Source organism: Anopheles arabiensis, chromosome 2, assembly GCF_016920715.1.
Source record: "Anopheles arabiensis isolate DONGOLA chromosome 2, AaraD3, whole genome shotgun sequence".
NCBI classification, from domain to species: Eukaryota; Metazoa; Arthropoda; class Insecta; order Diptera; family Culicidae; genus Anopheles; species Anopheles arabiensis.
Genome location: NC_053517.1, coordinates 93,030,627 through 93,057,705, shown reverse-complemented (window position 1 = coordinate 93,057,705; position 27,079 = coordinate 93,030,627). Strand labels below are relative to the sequence as shown.

At 46.8% G+C, this 27,079-nt stretch overlaps 7 protein-coding genes across 7 annotated transcripts; 2 read left to right on the top strand and 5 right to left on the bottom strand.

The window, feature by feature from the left end:
• Positions 1-583: 583 nt before the first annotated feature.
• On the bottom strand, positions 584-27,079 carry LOC120895729 (neurotrophin 1). The gene is made up of 6 exons (XM_040299301.1): positions 26,952-27,079; positions 20,117-20,846; positions 6,334-7,250; positions 2,595-2,735; positions 2,321-2,476; positions 584-2,227 (listed from the first exon to the last, which is right to left on the bottom strand). The coding sequence occupies exons 2-6, from the start codon at positions 20,654-20,656 to the stop codon at positions 1,027-1,029; spliced, it is 2,955 nt and encodes a 984-aa protein (XP_040155235.1). The 5' UTR covers positions 20,657-20,846; positions 26,952-27,079; the 3' UTR covers positions 584-1,026.
• LOC120895731 (trypsin I-P38-like) lies at positions 9,647-10,728 on the top strand. The gene is made up of 2 exons (XM_040299303.1): positions 9,647-9,779; positions 9,876-10,728. The coding sequence occupies exons 1-2, from the start codon at positions 9,743-9,745 to the stop codon at positions 10,682-10,684; spliced, it is 846 nt and encodes a 281-aa protein (XP_040155237.1). The 5' UTR covers positions 9,647-9,742; the 3' UTR covers positions 10,685-10,728.
• On the bottom strand, positions 11,332-12,428 carry LOC120895730 (trypsin-like). Its single transcript, XM_040299302.1, has 2 exons — positions 12,286-12,428; positions 11,332-12,216 (listed from the first exon to the last, which is right to left on the bottom strand). The coding sequence occupies exons 1-2, from the start codon at positions 12,320-12,322 to the stop codon at positions 11,390-11,392; spliced, it is 864 nt and encodes a 287-aa protein (XP_040155236.1). The 5' UTR covers positions 12,323-12,428; the 3' UTR covers positions 11,332-11,389.
• On the top strand, positions 12,649-13,613 carry LOC120895732 (cationic trypsin-like). Its single transcript, XM_040299305.1, has one exon. The coding sequence runs from the start codon at positions 12,707-12,709 to the stop codon at positions 13,550-13,552; it is 846 nt and encodes a 281-aa protein (XP_040155239.1). The 5' UTR covers positions 12,649-12,706; the 3' UTR covers positions 13,553-13,613.
• On the bottom strand, positions 14,052-15,474 carry LOC120895735. The gene is made up of 2 exons (XM_040299308.1): positions 14,718-15,474; positions 14,052-14,641 (listed from the first exon to the last, which is right to left on the bottom strand). The coding sequence occupies exons 1-2, from the start codon at positions 15,072-15,074 to the stop codon at positions 14,225-14,227; spliced, it is 774 nt and encodes a 257-aa protein (XP_040155242.1). The 5' UTR covers positions 15,075-15,474; the 3' UTR covers positions 14,052-14,224.
• On the bottom strand, positions 16,422-17,348 carry LOC120895734. Its single transcript, XM_040299307.1, has 2 exons — positions 16,963-17,348; positions 16,422-16,886 (listed from the first exon to the last, which is right to left on the bottom strand). Exons 1-2 carry the CDS (start codon positions 17,326-17,328, stop codon positions 16,449-16,451), a joined length of 804 nt encoding a protein of 267 aa, XP_040155241.1. The 5' UTR covers positions 17,329-17,348; the 3' UTR covers positions 16,422-16,448.
• Positions 17,706-18,736, bottom strand: LOC120895733 (coagulation factor X-like). Its single transcript, XM_040299306.1, has 2 exons — positions 18,327-18,736; positions 17,706-18,253 (listed from the first exon to the last, which is right to left on the bottom strand). The coding sequence occupies exons 1-2, from the start codon at positions 18,687-18,689 to the stop codon at positions 17,780-17,782; spliced, it is 837 nt and encodes a 278-aa protein (XP_040155240.1). The 5' UTR covers positions 18,690-18,736; the 3' UTR covers positions 17,706-17,779.

The following is a 27,079-nucleotide window of genomic DNA, read 5'->3' as shown; positions in this document are numbered from 1 at the left end:
TTATTACAGAGTTTTTCAGGGGTTCTCATAGTAGTGGGACACTTCCTTGACACTTTCTTATTGGAAGTGAACTGCATTTGCTGGAAATTGGACTCTATGGCATCGTTTTTGGACAGGTTCCTTGGGAATTCCTATTGCATTTGTCCAACTAGGGTGCTATAGAGTCCAATTCCCATTACATTAAGTTCATTTCACATAACAAAGAGTCAATAAAGTGTTTCACAGTTATGAGAACTCCTGGAAACCCCTGTATTCCACTTACCACTAAATTGTTTGGCAAAATGCATTGTGTCAAGTGAAAAGGGTCCACTGTATTTTGAGTCAGAATCGCGTGGAAACAGTTGGGTTTTGAAAAGATGTAACAAAAATCGGAGTCGCATGACAAATTTCATAATAAAATTCAAAACATTAAAGATTGTTCAAGCGTAATAGCTATGGAATAAACTCCCTTGTTTCTTGTTTCTTGACACACTCCATTGTGTCTAATACTATTGGAGTGCATCCCACTTTTATGAATCTAATAGGCTGAATTCTTGAACATTTACATTCAATTTTCTTTCGCTCAACCAACATCAAAGACCAGTTTTTCTCATAATCACAGCGATACCTTTATTTGCTTCCAAATTTGGTCAAAAGTAACGCAATTTCCCCATCTAAATCTGCATCTTTCACCGAAAGAAAGATGTATCATTGTCCCATTCACTGGTACGAATACATTTGTCTACATTTCGATACCGAAAATGCGCTTGGCAAGGTAGCGCGTCGCTTTGTCAGCTCTGCTCATTATCCTCCACTCTTCCTCGTTCGGGTCAAAAGCGACGAAAAAAAACATACAAAAGCGTGATCTGGATTTTCTCCGGAGTGAACTTTTTCCTACAATTAATAGCTGCACTTAACACTTAACACTTAAACGCGGTAGGGTTGTTTGTTTTGTTGTCGTTGTTATAAATTAGCTAGCTCTCTAAAAGGGTTTCGGGCATGAAATCGTGTGAGTATTATGCTCCCCATGGTGTGTGTGTGTGATGGTCAGTGAAACCGTGGCCGACCGGTAATGACCGGTTTCCAGCTGTTTAGCGACGAGTGACTGTTCAGCCCAATCCGATCGATCTGCTCCTGCGTCACATCGGGGACTTCCTCCTCCTCGAAGAAATCGATGATCGGATGGTAGTTGTAGTTGATGCGCTGGTGCCCATTGGTCGACGTGACCGTGGTCGTGCTCGTACCGGCCGTGCTCGGTGGCTGCGGCTGGGTGGACAGCGGAACCGTCGGATTAACGGCCATCGAAGGTGTCGAAGGTTGTGATATACGGAATATGTGGGTCTGCTGCTGTTGCTGCTGCTGCTGCTGCTGCTGCAACGTAGTAAGCGGCGGCTGGACAGTAGTTTGCTGTCGGCGGCGATGTTTTTCGATGATATTTTGCGCTTGCGTTTGGGGTAGTAGGTCCATCTTGCCCGGTGGCAGTACGACGACCTGGTTGAGGCGCGAGTCCGTCTCGGCAATGCTCTGGTCGGCGTGATGCTGTACGGTGGCCGTCTTGCGCAACGGTCGCCGATTAGGTCCGGCGACGTTTCCCGCCCGCTTGAGCGTATTCTCGTTCGTGTAGTGAGGACCGCGCTTGAACGGGATGCCGTACGCCAGATCGTTCGGCGGTGGGCTCAGGTAAGTGTCCAGCGTTGGTGGTGCGATAAAGTGTGGATGCTTCGGTTTGGAGATGGCCGGATGTTTCGGGGGCCGTTCGAAGCGAGTTTTGCCCAACCCAGCCCCAACCGGTCCTTGGGGTGGTGGTGGCTGCGGTGGAGGCACCGCAGGGAGATGTAGCGCACCCTCGTACTTTGGTGGCTTGATGCGCTGGAACCCGTTCGAGAACTGGTAGGCGATGTTATCTTCCGGCTCCTCCTCGTCGACCTGATCGAACTGGAGCGTCGAGTAGTGGTTGTGGTGTTGGTGCTGCTGGTGGTGGTTGCTGTGCGTGTTGCGGATCAGGGTCGAGGCGGACTCGCTCGGGTCCTCGTGGATCTTCGACTTGAAGTCGCTGTTGTAGCTGGTGAGCGGTGGGAACGTTTCCCGGTAGCCGTCGATGTGGCAGGAGCAGCAGGTCGGCACTTTGAAGATGTCCACGTGCAGTCCCCGGGCGGCGTCCCAGCTGAGCAGGCGATGGTAGTTGTAGATCTGCACGCACCGCGACCGGAAGTTGTCCGTCAGGTAGGTGCACGAGTCTTGTGGTGTGCTGCAAGAAAACAACAAAAACAAAACCGGAAACCAAGTGAGAGTGAATGAAGAGTTCGTACGCGTGTGGTCGTCACCATCGCTCTCGATTTACCTGCACTTCTCCAACCGCAGCGTCTGCGTGTGTTCGCCCGTGTTGACGATGTACTTCCACTCCCCAGTTGCCGAGCGGGCCTTCTGCGGTCGGGCGTACCGGATGATGCTGGGGCACATGCTGCCACCGGACTTGGATGGGTCATCTTCTCGCTTTCTGTAACGCGCCACGCGCATAATTTGGCAGGTCAATAATAGAAACGAAATCGAAATCTTCTATTCGGTAGCAGCAGCTTCGGCTGCTTTCTACTCGAAAGTCGGACGCGGCCGCTTACCTCAGCTTGGTGTTGATGCCCTGCGCTATCTCGTCCGGCTCGTACACGGTGCGGTCCTGGGCGTTCGCCTTGTCAATGTACTCGGCCAGCAGGGCCCCGATGGCGTGCCGATGACGCGTGATGCTGTACAAGATCTCGGAGCTGCAAAAGAACGGTTTGAGGAGGAGGAAGAAGAAGATGTCGCTCGATTAGCTGCGGGTGAAAGTTGTCCAGCAAAGCCTCGAAAGGGGAAAGCCGAGCCCAAATTTTTCATTTTCCATTTGCATTTCCAAAATGGTTTTGGTTTACTTGGCTTGCAGATGCAGCAGGGAAATCAAGAGCTACTTAAATTGTTGACATTCTGTGACACCTGGCAGACGGCAAGTGTCATCTTGCCATGTCATGTCAGTCGACGATTGCTTCGATGGATTGGGTACGCGATTTCGAATGGAGCGTCGCCTGGAAATCGCCATCGCCCTGAAGCATCGCCATGCAGGAAGTGAGAGTTATTTTATTACGGTTGGTGCGAAAAACACGGGCGAAGGAATTAAAATTTCCACCGTAACGATCGCACTACACCCCATCCCGCCATGTAACATAAAACCAATCGAAAGCATCTCAATCAGGCAGGCAGGCAGCGTTGGACTTGTGCGAGCACATTCGCAACGGTGTTGGCGCATTTACAACCTCGTCGGGAGGATGTCGGTGCCGCTGCTGTTTGTGCCGGTAAGCAATTCTGTACTGCACCCACCATCATCAGAGCGTGCCGACACCATCGTCGAAGTGTGTTGCCTTCTATTTGTTTTAATTTTTTTTTACACTACCGCGCAATCTTTGCTGTACAGCAGCGGCATGCGTGCTGGAGTCGAACGCGCAGATGTAAAACAATTATATTGGAACGAAGTGTAGCAACTGCCCAGCGTGGGGGTGGGTAAACAAAATGTTGTTAAAATAAACGGTGCTCGGTCGGTTTCTAATGTTGTTCCCAACCGACACACACACACAAACACCCATGTGGTATCCAATTCCGCATACGTTTCATCGCCCGAGCGGCGGCCCGATTGCGATCGAGGCTGGCTGGCTGTCATCATTATTATGCGTGTGCGTGATCGTCCATGTACGGTGGCTGGTAATGGGTTCGCATTGAGGAGGTTTTTGCGCCACCCCTCTTTGCGCCTGCAGAGGAACTACGAGAAAGTCCAGCAGTCGGAAGTAGTGGTGGGCCCTTTTTTTTGTTTTGTGTTTTTACACTCACGCTTTTGGGAGGTGGAGGGTTCGATGTCACGTTTAAAATGCAACGAATCGTTAGATCATAAGGCTAATACGCTTCGGGGGTGTTTGAAGGCATTTTGATACTTAATGTTGGGAAGGATGAAAGAGGAAAATAGTGTCTTAAAGAGCATTTGGTGTTCGGTTTTTGTTTTGTTTTCTACGTTCGATTCCTATTCCTAGGTTTATGGGCACTTCTCGATGTACAACATGCTTCCAATACAAAAATATCTTCTGTAAACTCTGAGTTATACGGTTAATACGTTCCCAAGATGTCGGAGTACCTAGAATATCTGCTCACGTTGAATTACTTTAGTATGAGATGATGGTTGTATATTCTGCTTAATTTATACACCATAATTCATGCCCCGAAAACTTGCATGTTTTCAGCTTAATGTAATAATATTCAAGTTTTATTCAAGGTCTCAACTTGGACTGCTTCAACTGCTGAAAAATTCAAATAAGAAACGCCGCGTATCTTCGAATTCGCGTAAGTTGAGAACTAGATTCTAACACGGGTACTGATGAAATAAAAGTCCATCGATTAATAAACTAAACTAAACTAAACTAAAAAGCTAATTTACGGTTAATAGTAACGACAATGCATTTACATTTTTAGATACTTTTATCTAAAAATCTGCAGAATTCTAATTAAATGGTTTCAAATCTCCTACAACTAGGAATCTCAAAAAAAAAAAAAAAAAACAATGGTTTATTATCGTCCAAGCGTGTGAACTAGTGTACTGGTACTTTCTGAGCAAAATTTAACGCCAAATATGAATTAAAGTCATGGATATACAGTCCAAATTTACTAGAACAGGAATAATTCTATGTTTTTCTCAAAGAAAACCTATATGAATGTGTTTTCAATCATAAAGAGTACACAAAAGTGTACATTGAATTACTCTAATTGTTTGTGCAGGTTTTTGGTTTGGTTTGCTTATACAGATACTGAGCATTGGAGCTACATACAATCTATTGTTCAAAAGGTGCCATATTTTTAATTCTTCTGAAACACAGCTGGAACACAAGGATGCTAACCAAATGAAACAGTTTAAAAGACGAAGCAGAAATTGATTTAGCTTCCCAACTTCTTCTTGTTTTTTTTTTTAAGGATGAATCGTTCAATATCTGGGCATTTCCCAAGCTTTGCTTTAATTGGATCAATCCCATGATATAACTCCAATCGCACAAACACTACGTTAGCGATCATTATCAAACATCAGGTTACATCAGGTAGAATATTCCAGAATCATTCATCTGATCTTATGATTCATTCAATCTTCCCGTACATTCTACAAAGATTCGCATTGGAATGAAGAAACTCACACGCACTCAAACCCCCAGGATGACGTACGTGCAATCCGAGATGAAAAATTCCAACCGCCGCCCCAACCGTTTGACTGTGCTGGCAGTAGCAGCAGTCTAATATGTTGAGACGCATCTCCAACACGCAGCTAAGCGCTTATGCAATAAAATGCAGTGCAATAGGGTGTTTTCGTTATTTCCGTTGCGCGGTTACTCATCATCTCCCATCTATCAGCCCTAATTGATCCGCTGCTGTTGGGGGGATGATGGAGTTGCTTCTTCGAAGTAAATCAAGATCGATCGAATTAATCAGCGTGTTTTCCGTTTCATTTTCCACAAAAAAAGCACTATGTCCGATCATCATTAGTTCGTACGAAGAAGGGATAACTTACCCCAAGATGGAGAAAGTTAAGAAAAAAAGCGTAAACTAACGGCAGCTCGTGTGCTACAACGTCATGGCCATGCTTCTGGCATGGGTATAAATGACCTCCCATCATCAACGCAAAACAACAAAGCGCGCTTGCGGAAATTATCGCTCACTCGCGGCCAAACGTTTGGTTGCGTACCCGCGTACGATAACGCTAATACCGCAGCGGCGCATCGATGGCTTAGGCGCAACGGCTTTTGCGCAACAAACAACGAACATTCCGCTGCAAAGCGTACCACCCCACCAGACATGGTGCAAACAATCGATCGCTTCTTGGTGCGGATCACACATATCAGATCAAGGAGGGAGAGCATCCGAGTAAGTCCATGATCGATCGGTTTCGGGAGGTTTTCGGTTACGCATCGTCGCGCCGTAATGGCGCACCAAACGAGATCTGTCGACGTTTCCGGTCGATCAAACCGTTAATATGCGAATGCTCGTCACGTTCGTCGTACCACAGAATGCCGTGCCGCGTGTCTGTGTGTGTGTGCATTCAACACCTTGTTTCGTGGCGGGGGGAAGGGAGAAATGAGATCAAAGGCAAACCAATGTTCGATTGGGTGAGATGCGCTTGGCTTCAGCTATTAAAGACTTTCTCCTATCATTCGATTGTTTTACAACTGTTTCACCCTCGCCGGGCAGAGCGCCGCGATCTCGCGTGCTGGTGTGATCGAGTTTCTACTACACGTGATCTTTAAAGCTTGTGCAGATGAGGGGGGGGTGGTGTAGTTGAAGCGACAGCTCAGGTTCACTTACGTGGGATAGTTGGCGACCCGGATGCAAACACCGCCCGAGAAGTGCTCACACTTTTCACTCGGCTGCAGCGTGTGCAGTGCCGGCGGTCGCTGCCGGCCACCGATCAGCTTCTCCGCCACTGGGCCACCACCGTCAGCCGATGTGCCATTGCCGGGCAGGGTGGATGCCGCACCACCGTACGCATCCACTTCCGTTCCGTTCAGCCCGGCGAAGGCTAGATCTTCGATTTCCTCCAGCGTTAGTTTATGCTCCTCGGTGACGCTGGTGGGCGCTGCTTCCGGGCGGGCCGTAGTGGCAGGTAGTACGCTGACCGCATTCGAGGACACTGGGCGCGACTGTTTGGGTGACACTTTGGGCAGGGTGACTGGGATTGGACCGTCCGATGCCATCGCGAGCTGATCCCGCTGGCTGCCGGTTGCGTTGAACGCGGTCATGTTGAGCTTACGCTCGTGGTACGTCATACGATCGTCTGAACGTTTGTCGTGCGTTTGCTGTACGTTGAAGCGGGGCAGTGCTTGGACGAGCTTCTCGAAGAAGGGCTGTGGTTCACTACGGGCTGAACGGCCGACTGTCTCTTCCTGGGTGGCGTTGTTGGCTGTCGATTCTGTGGAGATGATCTTAACTTCAGCCGTATCCTGATCGTCAACCATCAACCGTCCATCCTTCAGGTCGGCGGCGGGCGGTGCAGCATCATTCATCCGAAACCCATGTGGCTCGGAGCGAATGCTGAAGCTACGGCGAAGCAGATGATTGGACAGGACACCTTCATCCTCCACCAGTGCCTTATCGGCCTGGTCCAGCTGCTCTTGCTGATCGTGCAGCAGGCTCTCCTTCTTTGCCACCGTGCGGATCATGTTGGCAATGTCGTAGACGAGCGGTAGAATCAGCTCCGGCCGGTTACCGAACATCGATTTGACCTGCAAAAACAAAAAAGTGGAAAAGAAATGGACGATAAAACAGCAGCCGGTAATGGTTTCGACCCAAATCCCCGAGCGACTCCCGTAAACGCATGGCGCCGTGTTCTAGGCTGTAGAATGTAGGCTGCAGTTGTTATTTCCAATCAACGGAATTTACCGAATTTGAGCACTAGGCCAGAGCAGTTAATAATAAACAACAAAAAATGTGGTAGAAAACCCCGGTGAAGAAAGAACATCCCGATTCCGGTTCTTTTATGTGTAGCACAAGCGTGTGGTGTGGAATTCCGCACATATACTGAGGTGCCGGTTTTACCGTTGGAGCAGGTGGAGCCGCGCGCGTGCGCCTATTTTGTGTGTGGTTTGCCTGTTGCCTACTCGCCTCTATCGGTGCCTGTGGTTTGTTAATTTGCAAAACCTTCAGCCTTCATTCCGTTCGTTCCGTTTATGCCATTTTTTGTAGCCCTCACTCTACTGTGGCTTCAGCGAATGAATATTCAACGTACGGAGTAGCTCACCGCGGGAGCTGCACAGAACATTAATGATGCGCGCTTGTGCTTCTGCCGCTTCCCTGGTGGGCGTGCGCTTTTGAATGTTTTTATTTGAAAGGAATTTGCTACGGTGGGCGATGAATGTTTGATTTTTCGGACGCTGTTATTTGTGGATGAGTTTTCGTATTACAAACTCGAATTCAATTACGAGGTGTGTCAATGGCGATGAATTGAATGATCAGTTTGGCTAAATTGTCAAGAAGTACAGTTAGGATCTGAGCAAGATCGTTAAGGTCCCGCAGCTTGAGCAGTGAGAATGCATGTTAAGTTATGCTTAAGATTCTCTTTGGATTTCTAGAGACTTTGTCCGTAATCAGTTGATGTAAACAACTTTGGAAAAAATGAAAACTTCACGAGAGATTAAAATGAAGTAAGAATTACTCATCTTATTTGTACCTGGCAACTTAATTTGGTACATATTTAAATATATCAGGAAGTATAAAAGACATTGCAGCCTTCTCCAGCTAGTCAACAAGTGAATGACATCAACTGTAAATTAAAAACGTTCTCAAATGTACTTGTCAACATTTTGATTTGCATTTATATTATCATATGAAACATAGTTTATCTTTACTTGAGCTCCATATTTCGTTTCAGTAATCAAGATAGACTCTGAGCTAGCGCATGTGTTTGACAGCAACTATATCGCTCAGGTCGAAGAACGACTTCCAAACAGCAAACTTCACTTGTCTATTGAAGTTCGTCTCTATATGTTCATCTCTTTATTCTTCTCAGTGTCAAATTCATGCTTAGATATTCTCTCCAATATTAGATCTTACTAGAAACGGTGAAATTAGCTTAAGAACACTAACGATAGCATCCTTTTTTTCCTTGCATCTAGCTAAAACACAGTTTAAGACTTTTAATTCTGCTGCTTCATAGCAAAAAATTGCCATATTTGTTCTACATAACGTATATTACTGAATAGTTAAGAGTAGAATTTCGAAAATCAAGAGGATAGGTCATGAGGATAACAACACAGCATTAGATGAACGAAGATAAACTAACATTTTTAAAATTGGTAAGATCAGAAAATCGTGCAAAAGAGCATGTAGCATATTCCACGAGTAATAACCGAGTAAAACCAAGATTGGATCTTCGTAGAGGCACGCAATTTGATGAACAATATCTTATTCACAAGATGCCAATACGTCTAATTGTAGGGTAATTTAGAATACCCCTACTAGTCCTGTTTGAGGATCAAATCTGTCAATAGATGTGAAAATGAATAGGGAAGAAATCGACTGTTTCTAGCGCCTACATTCCTTCCGTGTGGCATAATGCCTTGCCAAAGATCTCATATCATAACCGTCGTCGCAAGAGTAACTTCGCTCATCGATCAAAATACGAGTTAATTCACGTCGTCGGCGCGCTGTGAGCTGATTAATATTGGCATGTAATTTCCTGTACCATATGCAGTCCGGTACAATAAACAATGCTTCTCCAAAAAATACTATTGCGTAAGGAAATGTGTTACGGTGCATTCGCAACCACAACATACTCAAGCACACGCGCTGATAGCATTCTTATCCTTATCATGCCGGTCTATTAATCTACTGCCACAAATTATCGCCGCTACCGGTATATCTAATCAGCCGAAGCTACGGTCTGTTGTGGTGCAATACCGACCTGCCAAAAACAATCAGTGCATCCTCCTGTGTTGGATTGTGTCGGATCCCCCGGTACAAAACAACAGGAAGGACGGACGTTTCGTAACCAGCGTGCGTGATTTATGCACAATCACTACCGACTGCTATCAACCGTTGGCAGACGGAAGGAGATTTGCAAGATAAAAGGAATGTAATCCGTTTCCTTCGTTGATGGGTATTGGTTGGTATGGGTTATCAAAAGAGGAAAAAAAGCCGGGCAGCAAACGATAAGACGACGTCCCGATTGAATGCTGGCAGGTTTCGCGCTTTAGTATCAATCTAGCTTTCGGTAGCAATGCAGTGGACAGTGTTTGTACTTTGTTTGGCAGTTGGTAAGATCCTCGGGCACTACTCTAAACGATCCGCATGATGTGACCTTTCACTTGAATGTCTTTTTTTCCCTTCCTCTCTCTCTCTTTCTCTGCCAGCCCTCCCGTGCATTCGGGCAGATAATGTCGAGCCGGAGGATCGCTCACCTCGACTGATCGGCGGTACGAACGCACCCTGGGGCCAGTTTCCGTCGGCCGTCTCGATTAACACCACCTTCAATGTACACTGCGGCGGTGCAGTTGTCGACCGCCAGCACGTCCTTACCGCGGCTCAGTGCGTGTTCAATGCTAACCAGCGGCTGATCGACCCGTACTGGATCACGGTCCGGGCCGGTGACATTGCGCTGGCCCCGGTCGGTGCCCGCCGACAGACGCGCAAGGTGTCGCACATCTTCGTCCACCCGCAGTTTAACATTCGTACGCTCGAGAACGATGTGGCGGTGCTGAGGTTGGACCGTCCGTACGACCTACCGTCGAATACGATCAATCTGGCTAATAGGACGCGCCGGATCGTACCGAACGGTGCCATCTGTCAGTTTGCTGGGTGGGGTGCAACGACGGCTGCCCTTAATGCGCCGGTCAACGTGCTGCAACGCTTCCTGCCGATGACGGTGAACGATCGCGATATGTGCAATCAGGCCAACATGCATGCCGGTCGGATGCTGGAAAGCCATCTCTGTGCAGGCAACACGGGCGGATCGAACAATGCGGCACCGTGCAACGGAAATGCCGGTACTGGGCTTTACTGTGAGCGGGCCCTGGTTGGTACGCTGTCGTTTGGATTGAACTGTGGTGCTGCCAACAATCCGCCAGTGTTTACGCAGGTGCGATTCTACAACGATTGGATCGAACGGCAGTTTAACCAGACGCAGGGACAGCCGGCCGGATGGACGCCGGCAGTGTTGTAATGGGTGGGGACTCAAGAGATTAATAAAGAGGCAAACAGGCTGAACATCGTTTGTGTTACGTTTTTTCATGGGAGATCTCTATTGGAGTTGGAGATGCAAAGTGATCTTCAAGAGAAATCATGAAACGATTGTCAACGAAAGAGATGACCTTAACAATGATCCTAGGTCCTAGACCTTAGATCTTTTTTGGAATAATGTAGGCAGTTAGTTCCAAAGTTATTGTGTGGAAATCGAATGTTTCCAGCCAAAAAAACATGGAAATCTCACAACGATGAACCTCGAAGGAATGTACAGCTTAGAGAGGCATTCTTCGTACAGCAACTAAACGTGATACTATGGAATATCCAAATGATCCAAATGACATCAAATGATGAAATATGAGCTGCTTTGATCGGTTTTCGTAACATATTTGTTTGATCCTCCATCTTAGAAACTTTGGCCAGTCAAATCGCAAATACAGCGTGGGAAACTGCACCGTAGGAAGACATTCAAACTGAAGAGACGTCTGAACGTTCGAGAAAGCATTAATCTTCCACAGACTTTAAGCTGAGAAGGCACAATCTATGTCTACTCCTAAGCTGAATTTTGGATCTTGTGTCAAATATAAGACTTATTCCCTAATGCAGAGTAATTCCCAACAAGATTGCTTTACAGTTTAAACTCTTTCGCTTTATTCTCCAAAATGCTTTCCAAAATCACAAACACTTACATCACCGGAATCGGCGAAGTACCCCCGAGCGGAATATCCTGCCGCGAGAACTGCTCCCGAATCCAGGGCAGATAGTACCGGATCTGCGTGTACACGCCCGGATTGTTCGCCTGTCCGCAGCCCAGCCCCGTCGACAGAATGCCGGCGAGACGACCCTCGCAGAACAGTCCCGTACCGAGATTGCTGGCACAAACGCCCGGTCCCGCATTCGTCGCCCCGGCACACACCATCGACTCGCGAATGTTGCCCAAATGCACCGCCAGCCCATTGCACGTGTCACGGTTCAGGATGGGAGCGTTGATGAACTGCTGCACCGGTGTGGCCGTTCCGTTGTTCCAGCCCACCACCTGGCACGGTTGGCCGTCGAATGCGATCTCCTCGTAGAACTGGGCAAAGTCCACGTTCGGCACCGGCACGACCGGGAAGAAGAAGTTGGAGCTCGTGCGCAGCACCGCAATGTTGTGCTCGAACGTGAACGGATTGTACTGCGGGTGGACGTACACGGCAGTGATGCCGATGCGCGGTGCGCCGAAGTTCAGCTGCAGCATACCGGACAGGATGTTGAGCTGGTTCGCGAAGAGCAGCGTGTTCTGGGGCGTAAGTACGCAGCGAGCGGCGGTAAGCACGTGGTTCTCGTTCAGGATGACGCCACCGCAGAAGGCGTTGTTCGGTGGGGCTGGCAGCCCCACGGCAACGATCGAGGGAAACTGTCCATTGACGGCGTTGGTGCCGCCGGCAATGAACGGTAGGAAAGGTTCGTAGCCTTCCTCTTGTTCGGCAAGCGTGTACCGCTGGCCGCTGACGGTGGTGGCGAGCAGAAGGGCTTAAACGAGAGACAATTCGTAGGAGATCGATGCGCGTTTTGTGTGGAAAGCGTTTGATGAGAGCCTACCTAGCGCCAATAGGGAGTACACGGTGGTATGTTTCATGATTGCGATGCGCTGCGAACGGACACTTGCAAGACACTGGGTCCGAAAGCCTTCCAACGTTACTGTAAACTCCCGATTGCACTCGTACTATCACAAGATATCGATCCCCGCGTGGTGAACTTCAGGGAAATGAAATTCTGACGAGGAGTCTGTCGGAAGTCGCCGGGAATTGAGATTAAGGTGTCTATTATCTCGCCGCCACTTGCAGACATCGTTCGAGCTGCCCAAATACCTCGATAAGATAACCTGATTTATGTGTCAGTGTAATCAGTGATTCATGGGCCTGTGTCGTTGCCTACGTCCGTTGGCTTGCTTAAACGTAGAACTCCACGTCCAGCGGTCAGTTAACGTTCAGCATCGGCACCGAACGGATCAAAAGACGAAATGGCAAAGTTTGCACTAGTGTTAGCGTTCTTGGCGCTGCTCGGCAGCACCCAGGCCCTGCCCGCGGACGAGGCGGGTCCACGCGTCACGGGCGGCACGGCCACCCTGCTCGGCCAGTACCCGTCGGCGGTCATCATCGAGACGCCGTACATCCCCCAGAACTGCATGGGTACGGTGGTGAACCGGCAGCACGTGCTGACCGCGGCCAGCTGCGTCATGAACCCGACCACCTTCGTGATGATCAACCCGTTCTGGCTGCGCGTCATCGCCGGCGACATTAACATCGTGCCGGTGTCGACGAGGCGCGAGGTGCGCCAGGTGATCCGCAGCTACGTCCACCCGAACTACAACCGGCTGACGGACGGGAACAATCTGGCGGTGCTGCGCGTGGATGTGCCGTTCCCCGAGTTCCACAACACGATCGAGCCGGCGTTGCTGAATGCGCGCATCCTGGCGGACAATACGCAGTGTGTGTTTGCGGGCTGGGGCGCCACCCAGAACCAGGTGACGGCGGTCGTGCGTCCGAATCAGTTTGTCGTTACGCAGCCCATCCTGGCGACGGTTTCGTGCAATGCGGCGAACGTGCACAACAACCGGGTGCAGCAGACGATGATCTGTGCCGGTGCGCTTGCCCAGAGCCAGAATGCGGTGTGTCGCGGTAATATGGGCGGTGGGCTGTACTGCAATGGGCGGCTGACCGGTGTGCTGGCGTTCGGCATGGGATGCGGTGTCGCCAATCAGCCGGGCGTGTACATGGACGTGCGGCAGTACACTCAGTGGATCGAGACGCAGTTTACGCGCACGGACAATCCGCCACCGGGCTGGACTCCGCCGCAGCCATTGTAAAGCGGGGGGGATGGGGATTTGATGTTCGAATAAAACTGTTGCTTGTTTGATCATTGGAAAAGGGTGTTTTGGGATGTGTGTGTTTACATGAGCATAAAGTAGCGGATTTTCTGTTTGTGAGAGTGTGCTACAAATGTTTGCTTGTAAGAGTTCTTTTTTGCTTCTGTTTCATCTGGAAGGGCAATTTAGAAGTTGATCTCGTCAATTAACAGCCAAGTTCATAATCTGGGGAACCAAAGCACGATGATCTGCATGGGAATCAAACCACGTTCGGGCTTTCAGTAGTTAGCATATCTGATACTAGACTGTCGGAACGTCGCTCTGGAGTAGACTATTGAGAGGTGTTTAATTTCGTCCATAGTTTGATGATTTGATGACTTTGCTTTCAGTTTGCATTTTACTTCAATTGGAAATCCATGATAACTATCAGTGCCTTAAAATATGCTACAAAATTATAAAAATATCTTAGTGATTTCTGACAAATAGATACCCAACTTGGTGCTATACTCTCTTTCTCTCTTTCTTTATTTGAGGTACTGAATAACGTAACAATTATTATTCCATTAAATTCGACACACATATTTCATGTTTGCTGGGCTACATTTATTACAAATCACTTGAAATACAAATGTTGTAATTGAAACGTACCGTCTATTACATATGTATCTTCCCTCAATAATCGTTCGGATTCCATCCTTCCGGCATCGGTTGCGTACGAATGAGCTGTTGCTGTATCCAGTGCGTGAAAAACCTTACTTGGTTGAAATAAAAGCGTCTTATTTGACCATCACTAGCAGTGTGGGCTGCGATTGCCGTCAACTCTCCATCGCAGAACATCGAATCACCTTGCAACAGGCTGTCACTGATGGTGATTTCCTCAGTGCAAAGGCTACTTTCATCTCTAATCCACAGGAAACAACAATCATCGCAAAGATTTCGATTGCGAATCTGTATATTATACGCTTGCAGAACGGGACTGCCAGTTAAAGTCGCTCTCACAACATCACACTGATGCCCTTGCGGTACGATGCGCATCCGAATGTGTGCCTCCTCAATGGCGTTGCTCGGCAGGTGAAAGGGCTCGGCCAGCTGTAGAGACAAACACCCCAAAAGCCAATCCATCCCATTAGCTCTTTCCATAGCTGGAACTGTGAATGTTACTTACACGTATAACAGCGACATTGTTATCGTTTGAACGAGGGCGGAAGTTTTCATGCACGAAAATGTGCTGCGCCACGCGGGTCTGCTGAGTGACGACCGGATTGGGAACGGACAGATCTCCTCCAACGACTTGCACTAAAGGGGCCGGATAAATGTTAGCCGCCCCGTCGGTCATAACGCAGGTACCGGACGTCAAGACGTGGTTGGCGTTGATCAACGTGCCCATGCATCGCTGATCGCGTGGAGTACTGACAAACACTACCGAAGGGTATTCACCAAATTCTACGTTCCGAACGACGGTTTGGGCCAAACTACTAACAATGGTGCCGAGGAGCACTATTGTAACGCACGCAGCCTTCATAATGATGTCTACACTGTATGGCTAGTTACAGCAAACTGAAGGGGAAGTTTGGTAGCAGATAGCTTTCGATAGGTTCGATAAAATCTATAGCTGGAAAACTGCTTATCATAGACATGGCATTCAAGTTAAAACAGATATCGTTATGATTTAAAGTTCACAGTGTTTGCTTTGTTTTGCTTATCATGTAGGTAAAAATGGTAAGTGTAAAGAACGGAACATTCGGTATGGCACAAAAGCAGCTTTCTAGTGTCACACACACAGCCTTTTAATCCTCAACTGATTCCCAGTTTAACTATTTTGTGATTCAATCTGTTCTGAAGTATCTTTATCCGGTATGTTTGGAGGTCCCGTAGGTCCTTCGAGCTACTGAAGCAATGCGCAACGACAGATTGTTGCAGGGCTCTATAAGTATCGCAAAAGTCTCGTTGGTGCTACTCTCTGTGCTAAATGCACACATTTCGCTGTGATTAAATCGTGGTGGATGACGTAGTGATAGCACAAAATGTATGCTGTTTGAGTTCGTATCAAGCCTAACGTTAAGCGCTTTTTTTAATTGGTTTCTCCAAGTTTATGCTTTAGTGGTCATGTGGTCTGCTGTCTCTTTAATGTTAATAAAACGACTAAACACTGTAGCAAGACTGCTTGATAATATGTCTGCACCAGATACCAACAAAAAGGAAGATTAACAAATATTGCTACCATTAGTTTGCGGGTTTATCTGCCATTGATAGCAACGGTTATTATTCACTGCTATTATATCAATTTATAAATTAGGTAGGTTTTTCTGAAGTTAGCTGTCATTAGTGTAGACCAGACATTTTTTCATATTTTTTTGAATTCTATCATCGACTGGGAACGATTTAACTGCTGCTGTATCTAGTGCGTCAAAAACCCGTGCCCAAACACTACCGAAGGATATTCACCGAAACAACGTTCCAATCTATGGCCTCGACTTGACTCAGGCTGCCAAGTATGGCTCCAAGCAGAACAATCGACGTGAGCATTGCTTTTACCATCATATCGACACTGTATGAGTAGTTGCTGCAAACTGAATGATTATTAGTACTAGAATGGGTTTGGTAGTAATTCGCATTTAGATTGATAACATCGATAGATGGGAAACTGCTTATCATAGAGTTTACGGCTGTACGAAAGTTTACCGATGGCGGGCAAAGTGCCTTTTGATTGCTAGTCATAAATTAAAACTTGTAATGTCAAGAAACCATACCCTAGTTCAGATAAGTTAAGGTGAGCGTCTGCTAAAAGGCCAGACGAAACCGTTTCCTACACAAAACATGCTTCCCTCTTAAATACTATTTCAACAACTAGGGTACACTTCAGATTAAATTTATTGTTTTTCGTATTTTTTTATTGTTATTCATTATTCATCGTTATCTGCACGCCATTTGGACTCCATCCTTCCGGCATCGGTTGCGTACGTATTAGCTGCTGTTGTATCCAGTGCGTGAAAAATCGTACTTGGTTGAAATGAAAGCGTCGTATTTGACCAGTGTTAACATTGGTGGCCGCGATAGCCGTCAACTCTCCATCGCAGAACATCGAATCACCTTGCAACAGGCTGTCACTGATGGTGATTTCCTCAGTGCAAATGTTACTTTCATCTCGAAATAATTGATGACAGCAGCTGTTGCAAAGATTTCGGTTACGAATCTGCACATTGTAGGCCTGCAGAACGGGACTGCCAGTTAAAGTCGCTCTCACAACATCACACTGATGCCCTTGCGGTACGATGCGCATCCGAATGTGTGCCTCCTCAATGCCGTTGCTGGGCAGGTGAAAGGGCTCGGCCAGCTGTAGAGACAAACACCCCAAAAGCCATTCCATCCCATTAGCTCTTTCCATAGCTGTAGCTGTTACTGTAACTTACTCGTATAATAGCGATATTGTTATCGTTTGAATGAGGACGGAAGTTTTCATGCACGAAAATGTGCTGCGCCACGCGGGTCTGTTGAGTGACGACCGGATTGATAACGGACAGATCTCCTCCAACGACTTGCACTAAACGTGCCGGATAAATTCTAGCCTGTCCATTGGTCATGACGCAGGTACCGGACGTCAAGACGTGGTTGGCGTTGATCACCGTGCCCATGCATCGCTGATGGCGCGGAGTGCTGACAAACACTACCGAAGGATATTCACCAAATCCTACGTTCCGAACTACGGTCTCGGTTTGAGCTTGGCAGCTAAGTATGGCTCCAAGCAGAACAATCGACGTGAGCACTGCTTTTCCCATGATGTCGACACTGTTTGACTACGGTCGTCGGACTGAAGTGAATTCGGACAATCTTGCATTGCTTTAGCTGCCTGAACGCACATAACTGTAGCCAAAAAGTGAAACACTTTATCATAAAAGTTTCATGTCAGGTGCGCTAATCCCAACTGTTCGGTTGTATCGAGCGATAAGGTTAGACGTAGTTCATAGTCTGATATCGTATTCCAACGAATAGAAACAACAAAGTTTGAGGAACGAAACACAAAAAAATGTCTGACTTTGTGGGATTCGAGTCAGATATCATCTAATCACTAAAACATCACACGATAATGTTACTTTTCCCCTTTGGCATATGGAACTCGAGCACGAACGCGGAGCCAAAGCACTTGATCAATGTGGGACAATTTTGCTAGTAAACCGTGCAAGGCAAAAAACAGCTTTATTGTATCTTAAACTTCATCCCCTGCTCCTGCTAGTACTCTACCGGATTCCACCCGCCCGGCATCGGTTGGGTACGATTCAGCTGCGTGTGTATCCAGTGCAGGTAGAACCGCACCTGGGTGGATACCAGATTCGGTTGACTCTGCGGCTGCGGCTGCGGCTGCCCGGTCACCGGAGGAAGAAACACGTACGACTGAATCGATGTCAGCTCACCGTCACAGAACATCGGATCGCCCTGCACGACACCGATCGCGGTAGTCGTGTACGTGCAGAGCGAGTTTTCCTCGAGCGTGAACTCGGTGCGCCGTTCCGCCGCACACACATCCCGGTTGCGGATGTTCACGTTGAACGCCTGCTGGCGTGGTATTTCCTGGCTGGGGTTACCCTCCGTCCCGGGTGCCCTGTACCAGGTCACCACATCGCACGGATGTTGCTCGGGCACGATGCGCATCCGTATCACGGCTTCCTCGATCGCATTGCTCGGCAGGTGAAAGGGTTCGGCAAGCTGTGCGGCGAGAAGAGCGACAGAGAGCTACATTGATCGACGCCGATCACACTCACTGCCTGGCACTACTTACACGAATAATGGCAAGATTGTTCTCGTACGTATGCGGTCGGTAGTCTTCGTGCACAAAGATGTGTTGCCCGGTGCGCGTCTGCCGGGTGATCGCGGCCGGCGTCACACTAATGTCACCACCAATCACGCGCACCAGCCGGGCCGGGAAGATGCGCATCCGATCGTAGCTAAGCACGCAGAAGGCGGACGTCAGCACGTGGTTGCTGTTGATGACCGTGCCGAGGCAGAACTGATTTTCGCGCGGCGTTTTCACCCGCACCACTGAGGGAAACTCGCCCCAGATGGTGTCGCGGAGCAGGGTTGGCGTTTGGGCCTGGCTGCCAATGAGGCCCACCAGCAGGCAGAGAAGCACACACTTTACCATGTTGGACGCGGTCGACGGTCACGGACAAACTGAAACGTTCCGCACCAATCGACTACCCTTGGAAGGTGAGCTGTGCCGGGAAGACTACGATTACCTTGGGCATGCCAAGGGAAAAAAAATTGGCGTACATTACTTTCATTTCCAGCTGATAAGCTGACACCGACAAACACATGTGTAATGCACTGGGGACTGCCGGGTGCTCCTTCCACTGCACCGAAAATCCCGATTAAGCATGCGGTATTAGCGAATATTTCACCACACCAGAATATGTGGCAAATGAATCAGAAAGGTGATGTGTGTATTTTTTTGAGTGTGCATTACGGTAGAAATACGGCATCATGTCAGACAGATAATACATTGCAAATCTTCAGAGAAGCAGAAGGATTTTGAGACTTTAAATGTGGTAAATTGATAAATACATAAAGTATTGTGAAGTTTTAAATATTGAACAAAATGATGTTTTTATTAATATAAAGGGATCAACAGAAGAATAGAGCACAATGCAGAGGCTTCGGTTAGAATTAAACAGTAAAATGATTCAGATACAATCATATCGGTTGGAGGAAGTTCGTAGACTTTAATTTCGACGCGTCTTCTTGGACAAAAAAGCATCCTACTGACAAGGAAGTTTGTTAAAAGAACCATACTCATGGTTCGTCGATTGCAAAATATGCATATAATGGTTTGTTTCCTATCTGATTCTAAGGTTGAGTAGATATTTGATCACTTTTGCGTGCCAAAATTAATGCAAAGCTAACATCCCCTCAAGCAATTAAATGCAATTATTAGTTGGAAATAAAGGAAATATCATCTCAATTGACGTGATAAACGAATAATATATAACCTTATTCGTTAAGACATTTAACGAAGGCAACTTTTCGGAAAGGACACCAGAATAATGAAGAGTGGCGTTCGGACATCATTCTTATTAGACGATGAAGACAAGTGCATTAACCGATTGGGATCATGTGGCCACGAGTGTAGTTTAGACCCAATGCTGAGATGTAACAGCAATGGCTCTTTTAAACCTAGTCGCATGGTGGCGAAATAAGTGCAAATGATTGCAGGAAGAGTGGTCAATTTCAGTTAGTTGACGGTGCTACTCATTACCAAACGAATTTACACACATTGGTGAATAATTTAAGCTCTATACAATTTCCATCCATTCCCAAACGAAAGAATGACATGGATTGTTGATAAATTTCATTTTTGTCTAAAAGCCAAGCGCTTACTTATTGCATCAAACTAAAGGTAGGAATACTAGTCCTGCAATGTTCACCTCTTTTTCCTAGCCTTCTGCTCCACTAAAAATACCGTCAGTGCAAAGCCCCTCAAATGATTCATTCTTAGTTATCACAAAAGCAATGATAATATCTCATTCCCACCATTACGCTGCAAAACTTTGCCGTTCATCCCTTTTGACTCACCTGCTCCAGCGACAGTGTGTGGCCGTCGCGCGAGTTGACCTGCGCCGTTATCAGCGCAGCCAGTGTCGACTTTTGCGTCTTGGACATCACCTTCAGCAGCGGCAGCACCTCGCCAAACTTCCGCTGAAACTCCCGGTTGGCGAACGCTTTCAGCATGATGCGCTTCATCCGCTCCGCCTTCCGCTGGAAGTCCATGGCCGGACCCTGCTCGACAAAGTCGACATCGTCCATCACCTCGAAGCTCGTATCGTCGTCCTCCATCAGGAACGGTTCGCTCGCATCCAGCTGGCCGGCGTCCGGCGCAGACGGTGGTGGCGGTGGTGGTTTAGCGTAGCTGATGATTTTGTGCGACGGTTGCATCTGCTGATCGGTCCCGTCGTTCACGTAGTAGTACTCGTCGTCCGCCTCGTCCTTGCCATCGTCCAGCTCGAAGTCGGGCAGGCCGGAGTCGGTGGACGCGTGTGCGGCACGGCTATGATGGAGCAGTACACTTGCCCAAAGGACAACGACCACCAGCGTTAGCTTAACGCGAGATTGCATGATGTGGTGATGGTGGTACGTACGTGGTTTTCACTAGCACTGCACTGCGGTTTCTGTATGTTCTGTCTAATTGTTGTTTGCTGTTGGTTCACTTATCGATGCACCGAACGGTCACGCGAGGTGTTTGAGCAGCCGACACATGCTCGCAAACGAGCGGTTCACGAAACTTTATGTTCACTTTTGCGGTGTGCTGTATCAGGATACATTAAGAGATGTTTATGTTAAGCAGGTGAGTGTAGATCTTCTACAAGAAAGTCTTTAATATTTAATTTAACGCAGAAAATATTCAACAAACTAAACCAGTGGATAGGTGTAGATAGACGGAACATACAACAAATAACTTAGATAGATTTGAGGCGGAGTACACTTCGAAAGGCGAACTAATGCAGTTAACTGTCGGCAACAAAAGCTCATTGACTTCTTGTCGTCAAAGGTGAAATGTATCTCTATTAAAAAAACGTCAGAAAAACCCACAAAAATCCTAGCCGTAATTCATTTGCTGTCAGATATTCGCAGTACTTCAGATAGTTGTTAACCAATATTAACAACAATCCTTTACGTCCTTAGAAAACAAAGATCACCAACAAAAAGGCCTGGTTCTGGCAATTATTCTTTGTTGAGTGTTGAAGAATAAGTTCAAGATAACCTGGCTGGGCCAGTGTATGACCTAGAAGAAGGAGCAACCGATCATCCGATCACAAGGTACTCCAATAAGTTGAACATTGGACACATTCAATAGGGGCATATACACAATAGCGTTTGAGCACCAAATGATGTTAAAATATCTCAAAGGCACAATCTGCACAACACACAAAAACATCATATTATGCTAACAAATGTTTTAAGTATTTTGGACAATATTGTAGAATCTGAGTATTTGTCATAGTTGGTGTCGTAGGACAAAGTCATATGTTATGTTCAATTAGTTAATTCTGCGAGTAAGTACAGGTCACAGACAAATATTCCATTAAACAGATGTTAAACAAATGTCGAACAATTACTGCTGTTGTGTCGTAATAGGATATTATCAAGTATCTCTAATTTGTCCAATCATATCCTTAAGTTTTTTTCATGTTTTCTAATATCGCATACACCAAGCACGCGGATAATGTATGTTTTGAAACAGTGATGGGGCTTTTACCCAAGTTACTCAGGCAACAGATGTCGTTGATCAAAGAATGTTTTGCTCTTCTTATTATCATTATTATTATTATTCAGCGCATTAGTATTACTTGATCTAGGCCTACATTAGCTGCACTAATGAGCTTAAGGCTATCAGTGACTTAATCACTTGACCGATATCCTGTATTGTCTTTACCTCCTGTAATGGTCTTGATTACAGATTGGAAAGCAGCAGGATACGATATTAATAACACGATTATTTGCAAGTGAGATATGGCATGATCAAAATAGCCACTTCATAAACGCACTTTCAATGTATAATCCCAGCTGCTATCAACCTGTTAGCCCCCAATAGATAAAAGTGTTTTCGCATTCCTTGCTTCTGTGGCGTTATTTACTTTGTGTGAAGCATGACTGAAGTTTTCTCCACTATCGTTGGAGCTCCAATTATTCATACCCAGGTCCTGGCTAGAGTCAACTTTCATCACCTCGCAAGACCCAGTTCCGTCGGTAGGCGGAATTGGTTCACCGTAATCCCACTCCCAATTAATCCTCCCGCCCTGAGCAACAAACTCAATCAAGTTCGATCAACGGAGCAGTCTGCCAGCGGAAGCAGTCACACTTTCGATTCCAGTGTCGTGGCACAGTGATTTGTCACACGCATCCTATTACCCGAGATACCGCGAGATGGTTGGCAAAAACGTAGACGAAGCAGGTTGGCCGTACTGTCATGACACTACGTTGTTGCTGGCCGTTAAAAACTGTGGCCAAGCTTAACAGTTTTCCCGCAGTTCCTCTCCCCCAGGAGATCAAGCGAAACCTAACCTACCTCACACAAAACCACACCTGCCCGTTGCGTTCCCCTTGCCCGCCGACGGCAATCGTATCGTTGACATTTGCCTGTGCCTTTTGGTGGCTTTCTAATTGACGCACGCAAAGTCTGCCGGGCGTTGGTTTGGTTTTGCCTGGTACATGTGTTTTGCGGTTCCAGTCGGTTGATTTATTTTACAGGAAGTTATCTACCGCTGGAAAGCGGGCCCAGGATCGGTGCGAAAAACTGGATCGATGATTGGAAAGTGAACCCTGCGGGACAGTGCGGTGGAAGGCAGGTTTGGTACGGCCCGTGCGTACCACTTTAATGTTTGTGTTGGGGGTTTTGTTTTTTTAGTACGATCGTAAAGTGAAAATTACTCGCACTCAAACGGTTAGTGAGGGCACAGTTTCTGTAACATGCAGACAACCACAATTTTCTGGACGTACTGGATCTAGTTTGAAGATACTAGGGGCGACACCGTCGGTCCGCTATCATCACCCGCCGCCAGAAGCGCGCGTTACACAAACGTCGAATACACTCTTCCGGGCATGCTGGTTTCTTCTTCTTCTTCTTCTTTTCCTCTTCCCCTCTATTTGCTTTCTGCACACGTCTCGGGCAAGGGGAGGTTTTTGGGGCCTCCTACCGAAATTGAAGCGCCCGGAATGGAATCGCAAATTATGCGCCCGGCCAGTGTTGGTTGCGCAGTTTACGAGCGCCACAAGGTGCGCCAACCGTACGTGCAGCGGTGCAGAAGTACTTCCTGCTACTCTTGCCAGTGTTGGTGCATTGCCAGTACACGCGGGCAGGTAATTCCCGCATTAGGATTGGGTAATTTCACGTTGGCTCAATTCTGATCGTGAGCGGTGAAGGAGCAGCAGCGCACAAAGATACGGCGACCGCGCTTGATATGCAGTGCTTCTTTTACGTGAGCACGTTACGTACGGTTTTTAAGGTGCCTGTCGGGCGGACTGTGTACGCTGGCAACGCAGGCTCGACAGCGCTTGGGGAACAGGGAGAGACGAGTGGGATTTGTTAAACGCACCGGCCTTCTTCCTGCATCCTCTCGAGCGGGTCCGTTACGCGCTGGTTAGCTTGGGCCCGTTTTGCCCCGGTGAAAACTCGCCCTGGCTGTCGATTGCAGGTCAGGGTGCATTGGGTGAGATTGTGTTTTTATTTGCGGGAGAAGGTTAAACCTTGGGCGGGTGTACCGAGGAAGAAAGGTGTTGCTCAAGATTTTAGCGTTTTGGAAGAGTGATAGCGGCGAAGCACTGAAGTACTGATGCGATTGAAATGTGTTATGTGAGCGCTCTTTAACTGATGTTTTGTTTTGTTTTGTTTTTGAATGTTTTATCATGATCATGATGATCTGCAGAGATCGGAACCAAAATTTGGACAGTTGGGGTTCGTTTGCCAATTTCTGAGGTTTTAATTTAGCCTTGTGCTTTCTGTGTTTTATCGAAAAGAGTTAGAAAATGTGTTGTAAGTGCTAGTGTCTTGACTGTTGTAAACTTAATTTTCGACCTATTTTGATGCAGTTGGAATTCAGTCGTTGACCACTTACTGCTTAACAAGCTTTTCAACAAGCAGGGATGTTAAAAAGTTGTTTTTTTAACCCAATCTAAGCATATATTTGTATGAAAGTCCCAACAAAAATTAACAAAAATCTTATCCAAAGACTGTCTGTGCATTCAGATTATGATGTCTCGTTAATTAACAATGTCTTCAAGATTAATTGTTTCTTTAAGCTCAACACTTTAACGGTTCCATTAAAGCTACACTAGCGCTACATAGGTCAATCAAGCATACAAGCTTCCTGGTTTAGCCCTAGCAACGTGTTTAATTAGTTTTTCTGAGTTGAATTTCTCTTTAAGCTGTATGCCCCATGTGATCATTTTTGTGAGACTTCTCTGTAAAGGATGCATTTTCATGAAAGTTTGTAAATTTTCAACGAGCGTTAAGATTTCAATTTGATGATATAGTACAATGATTGTTAAATTGATCAATAATCACTGCGAGTTCAAATGTTAATTTTTGGATAAAATTAATCATGAAATTCAATAGCTACCTAAGACTTATTACATTGTATCATTATGCTATTTTCTACCAAAAAATGTATTTCGTTTAAAAAAAATGGTCTAACAACTCTTTCTGTATCATCTGTAGCATCATCATCATCCAAATTTGCCGTCAAAACATTATCATCAACGCAAACATGGGCGCCGATCCGGATCCAACATCTCACTCTCCGTACCGTCCTCCATCGCTTATCATCATCATCATCATTAGTTGCAGAATGTTAGCCATCAATGAGCCCTTTTATTTAACAACCCTTGCGCGCAACAAATGGCGCCTTTTGCCCGTTGCAATTTGTCATGAGAATTAACCACACAAACCGAGAGAGAGAGAAAAAAGCTCAACCCCTTTAGCACGGGCATTAGAAATGGTTTGCTCGGGGGAAACAGAAAAGGGAAAAGCTCACCATGATCACCATGATGTACGAGAAGGGTTAGAGTAAGGGGGTTTCCGTCCCTTCTGCGCCGTGTTGTGCGGCTACTACCACGGGAAATAGCGCCATTTGCCCTCCGCACGGCATGGATGAACTAGCAGCACACGCATAATAGCATCCGAACCGAAGAAAGGTTGGAGAAAAACAACAACAACAACAACACCCTTTTCAATCCAATGGCAATAAACGCGAAGTGCAATGAACTTGAAAAATGCTAACCACCGGTTCAGTTCACCTGTTACCTGCCCCCCACTTTCCTGTCTCCCACGGACGGTACCTAGTCGAGTGCAAGGTGAATCGTGCTGACAGTGGCCACAATCACACACACATAAACCGTTCCCAGGAAGGTGAAAAAGTGGTGAAAGAAACATGCGCGGTCGCCTCAAGACGAAACGCAAGATTTGAACGGGAAATTAAGACACGAACCGACACAAAACACGGAGTTGACTGGCTGGCGAGTACGGTTGGGCGATCGCGGCTGGCTGTTTGACCGGCTCTGCTTCGCTCGTGTGGTTCCTAGCGCGGGCGCGTACGAAGGGTTTTTTTGGCAGGCAATCAGATTAAATGATATTTACGTTTGCTAGCCTGCACCATGTAAAAAATATGTTCGCATCGGTGTTTGAAACGATAATGAACGGGTTTTTTTTGTGTGTGTACCAATAGGTAGTGCTTTCGCTGCCTTCAAATCAAACGCTTGTTGAGGCTGATGGGTGAACGATGTAATGTAATTATTTAACGATTTGTTGTAGGATAATTGCCACCCAAGGCTTGTAATATATTTGAATCAATCAATTAGCAAATAGACAGTTTGATATTCTGCTGGAAACGACATTAAACGTTTGAATAGATCATTGAAATCAATTTGGAAATGAGTCGTTTGAAGGCTTCAAAATTATTCTTTCTAATAATTCTCCGTCCCAAAGATAAATGATAAACTACACCAAATAAGCAGTTGTGTGCGATGTCCCATCTTGATCATCCTTTTCCATATTTAACGCTTGCATCGCAGTAACATCTAACGGCCAAACCTTCGTGGTTGACCCACCCGCCCATTGACACATTTCCCAGCCCGAAATTTTCCGATCCGATCGTCATCCGGTCCATTTCGTCCGGTGGCTCAAACGTGGTGAATTACGGGTTTTTGCTGCTAACGTGCACGTGTCTTTCGCTCGTTGCTTCCGGCCCGGTCCACCACAACTGCCACCGCACCTTCACTTTGCCGTATTGCCGGGAGTGGAAAAACAAACGAACGGGTGTTGGAGAAGCAACGAAATGAAGGAAAGCAAAAAAACAACCACAGCTCCATCGACTCCAATTTGGCACAGTTTTGCTTTGATTAACCTCATTTCATTGCCTGCACCTGTGGGTGACCGTGACGTTGTTTGAGGGAGAAAGGAGGAATAGCGGGAAGACGGCAAGAATGGGAGGCGATCACTATTGGTGAATTGTCGTAAAGGAAAAAGGCATCACTGTTTGATTTGTTTTTCGTAGCAAGATGATAGGGACTGGTGTAAAAAAGCTCCTGCTTGATTCGTTTTTGTACAGAAACTGATCAACTGATCGTACGTTGCACTTGCTCACAAACAGACACATGCAGATACTGAAACGCAATCGAACAAAACACAGCACTTGCAACGGGAAATCCGGGAGCGTAAAAACACCTGGCAGCTGATGCGCAACCCTTATGCACCTCCAATTACGCGGCCGTCCCCATTCGGGCGTGAAATATTAACGAGTCGTTCTTAAGCCTCGGCGAAGTATTACACTACAATGCTGGTGCTGGGTGAATATCTCGATCGTATGGCGTAAATGTTGGTTGGCTTGTTGAACAAAGTAATGAAACAATATTTAACCTCTTTATGCGTTTTAAAACAACCAATCACTGTCACGACACAAGAAAAGAAACTAAGCTTCAACCACACAGAAAGCGCAAATGAAAGCGCACACGAAAGTACGCACGCAACGCGACCGTACGGTTGGA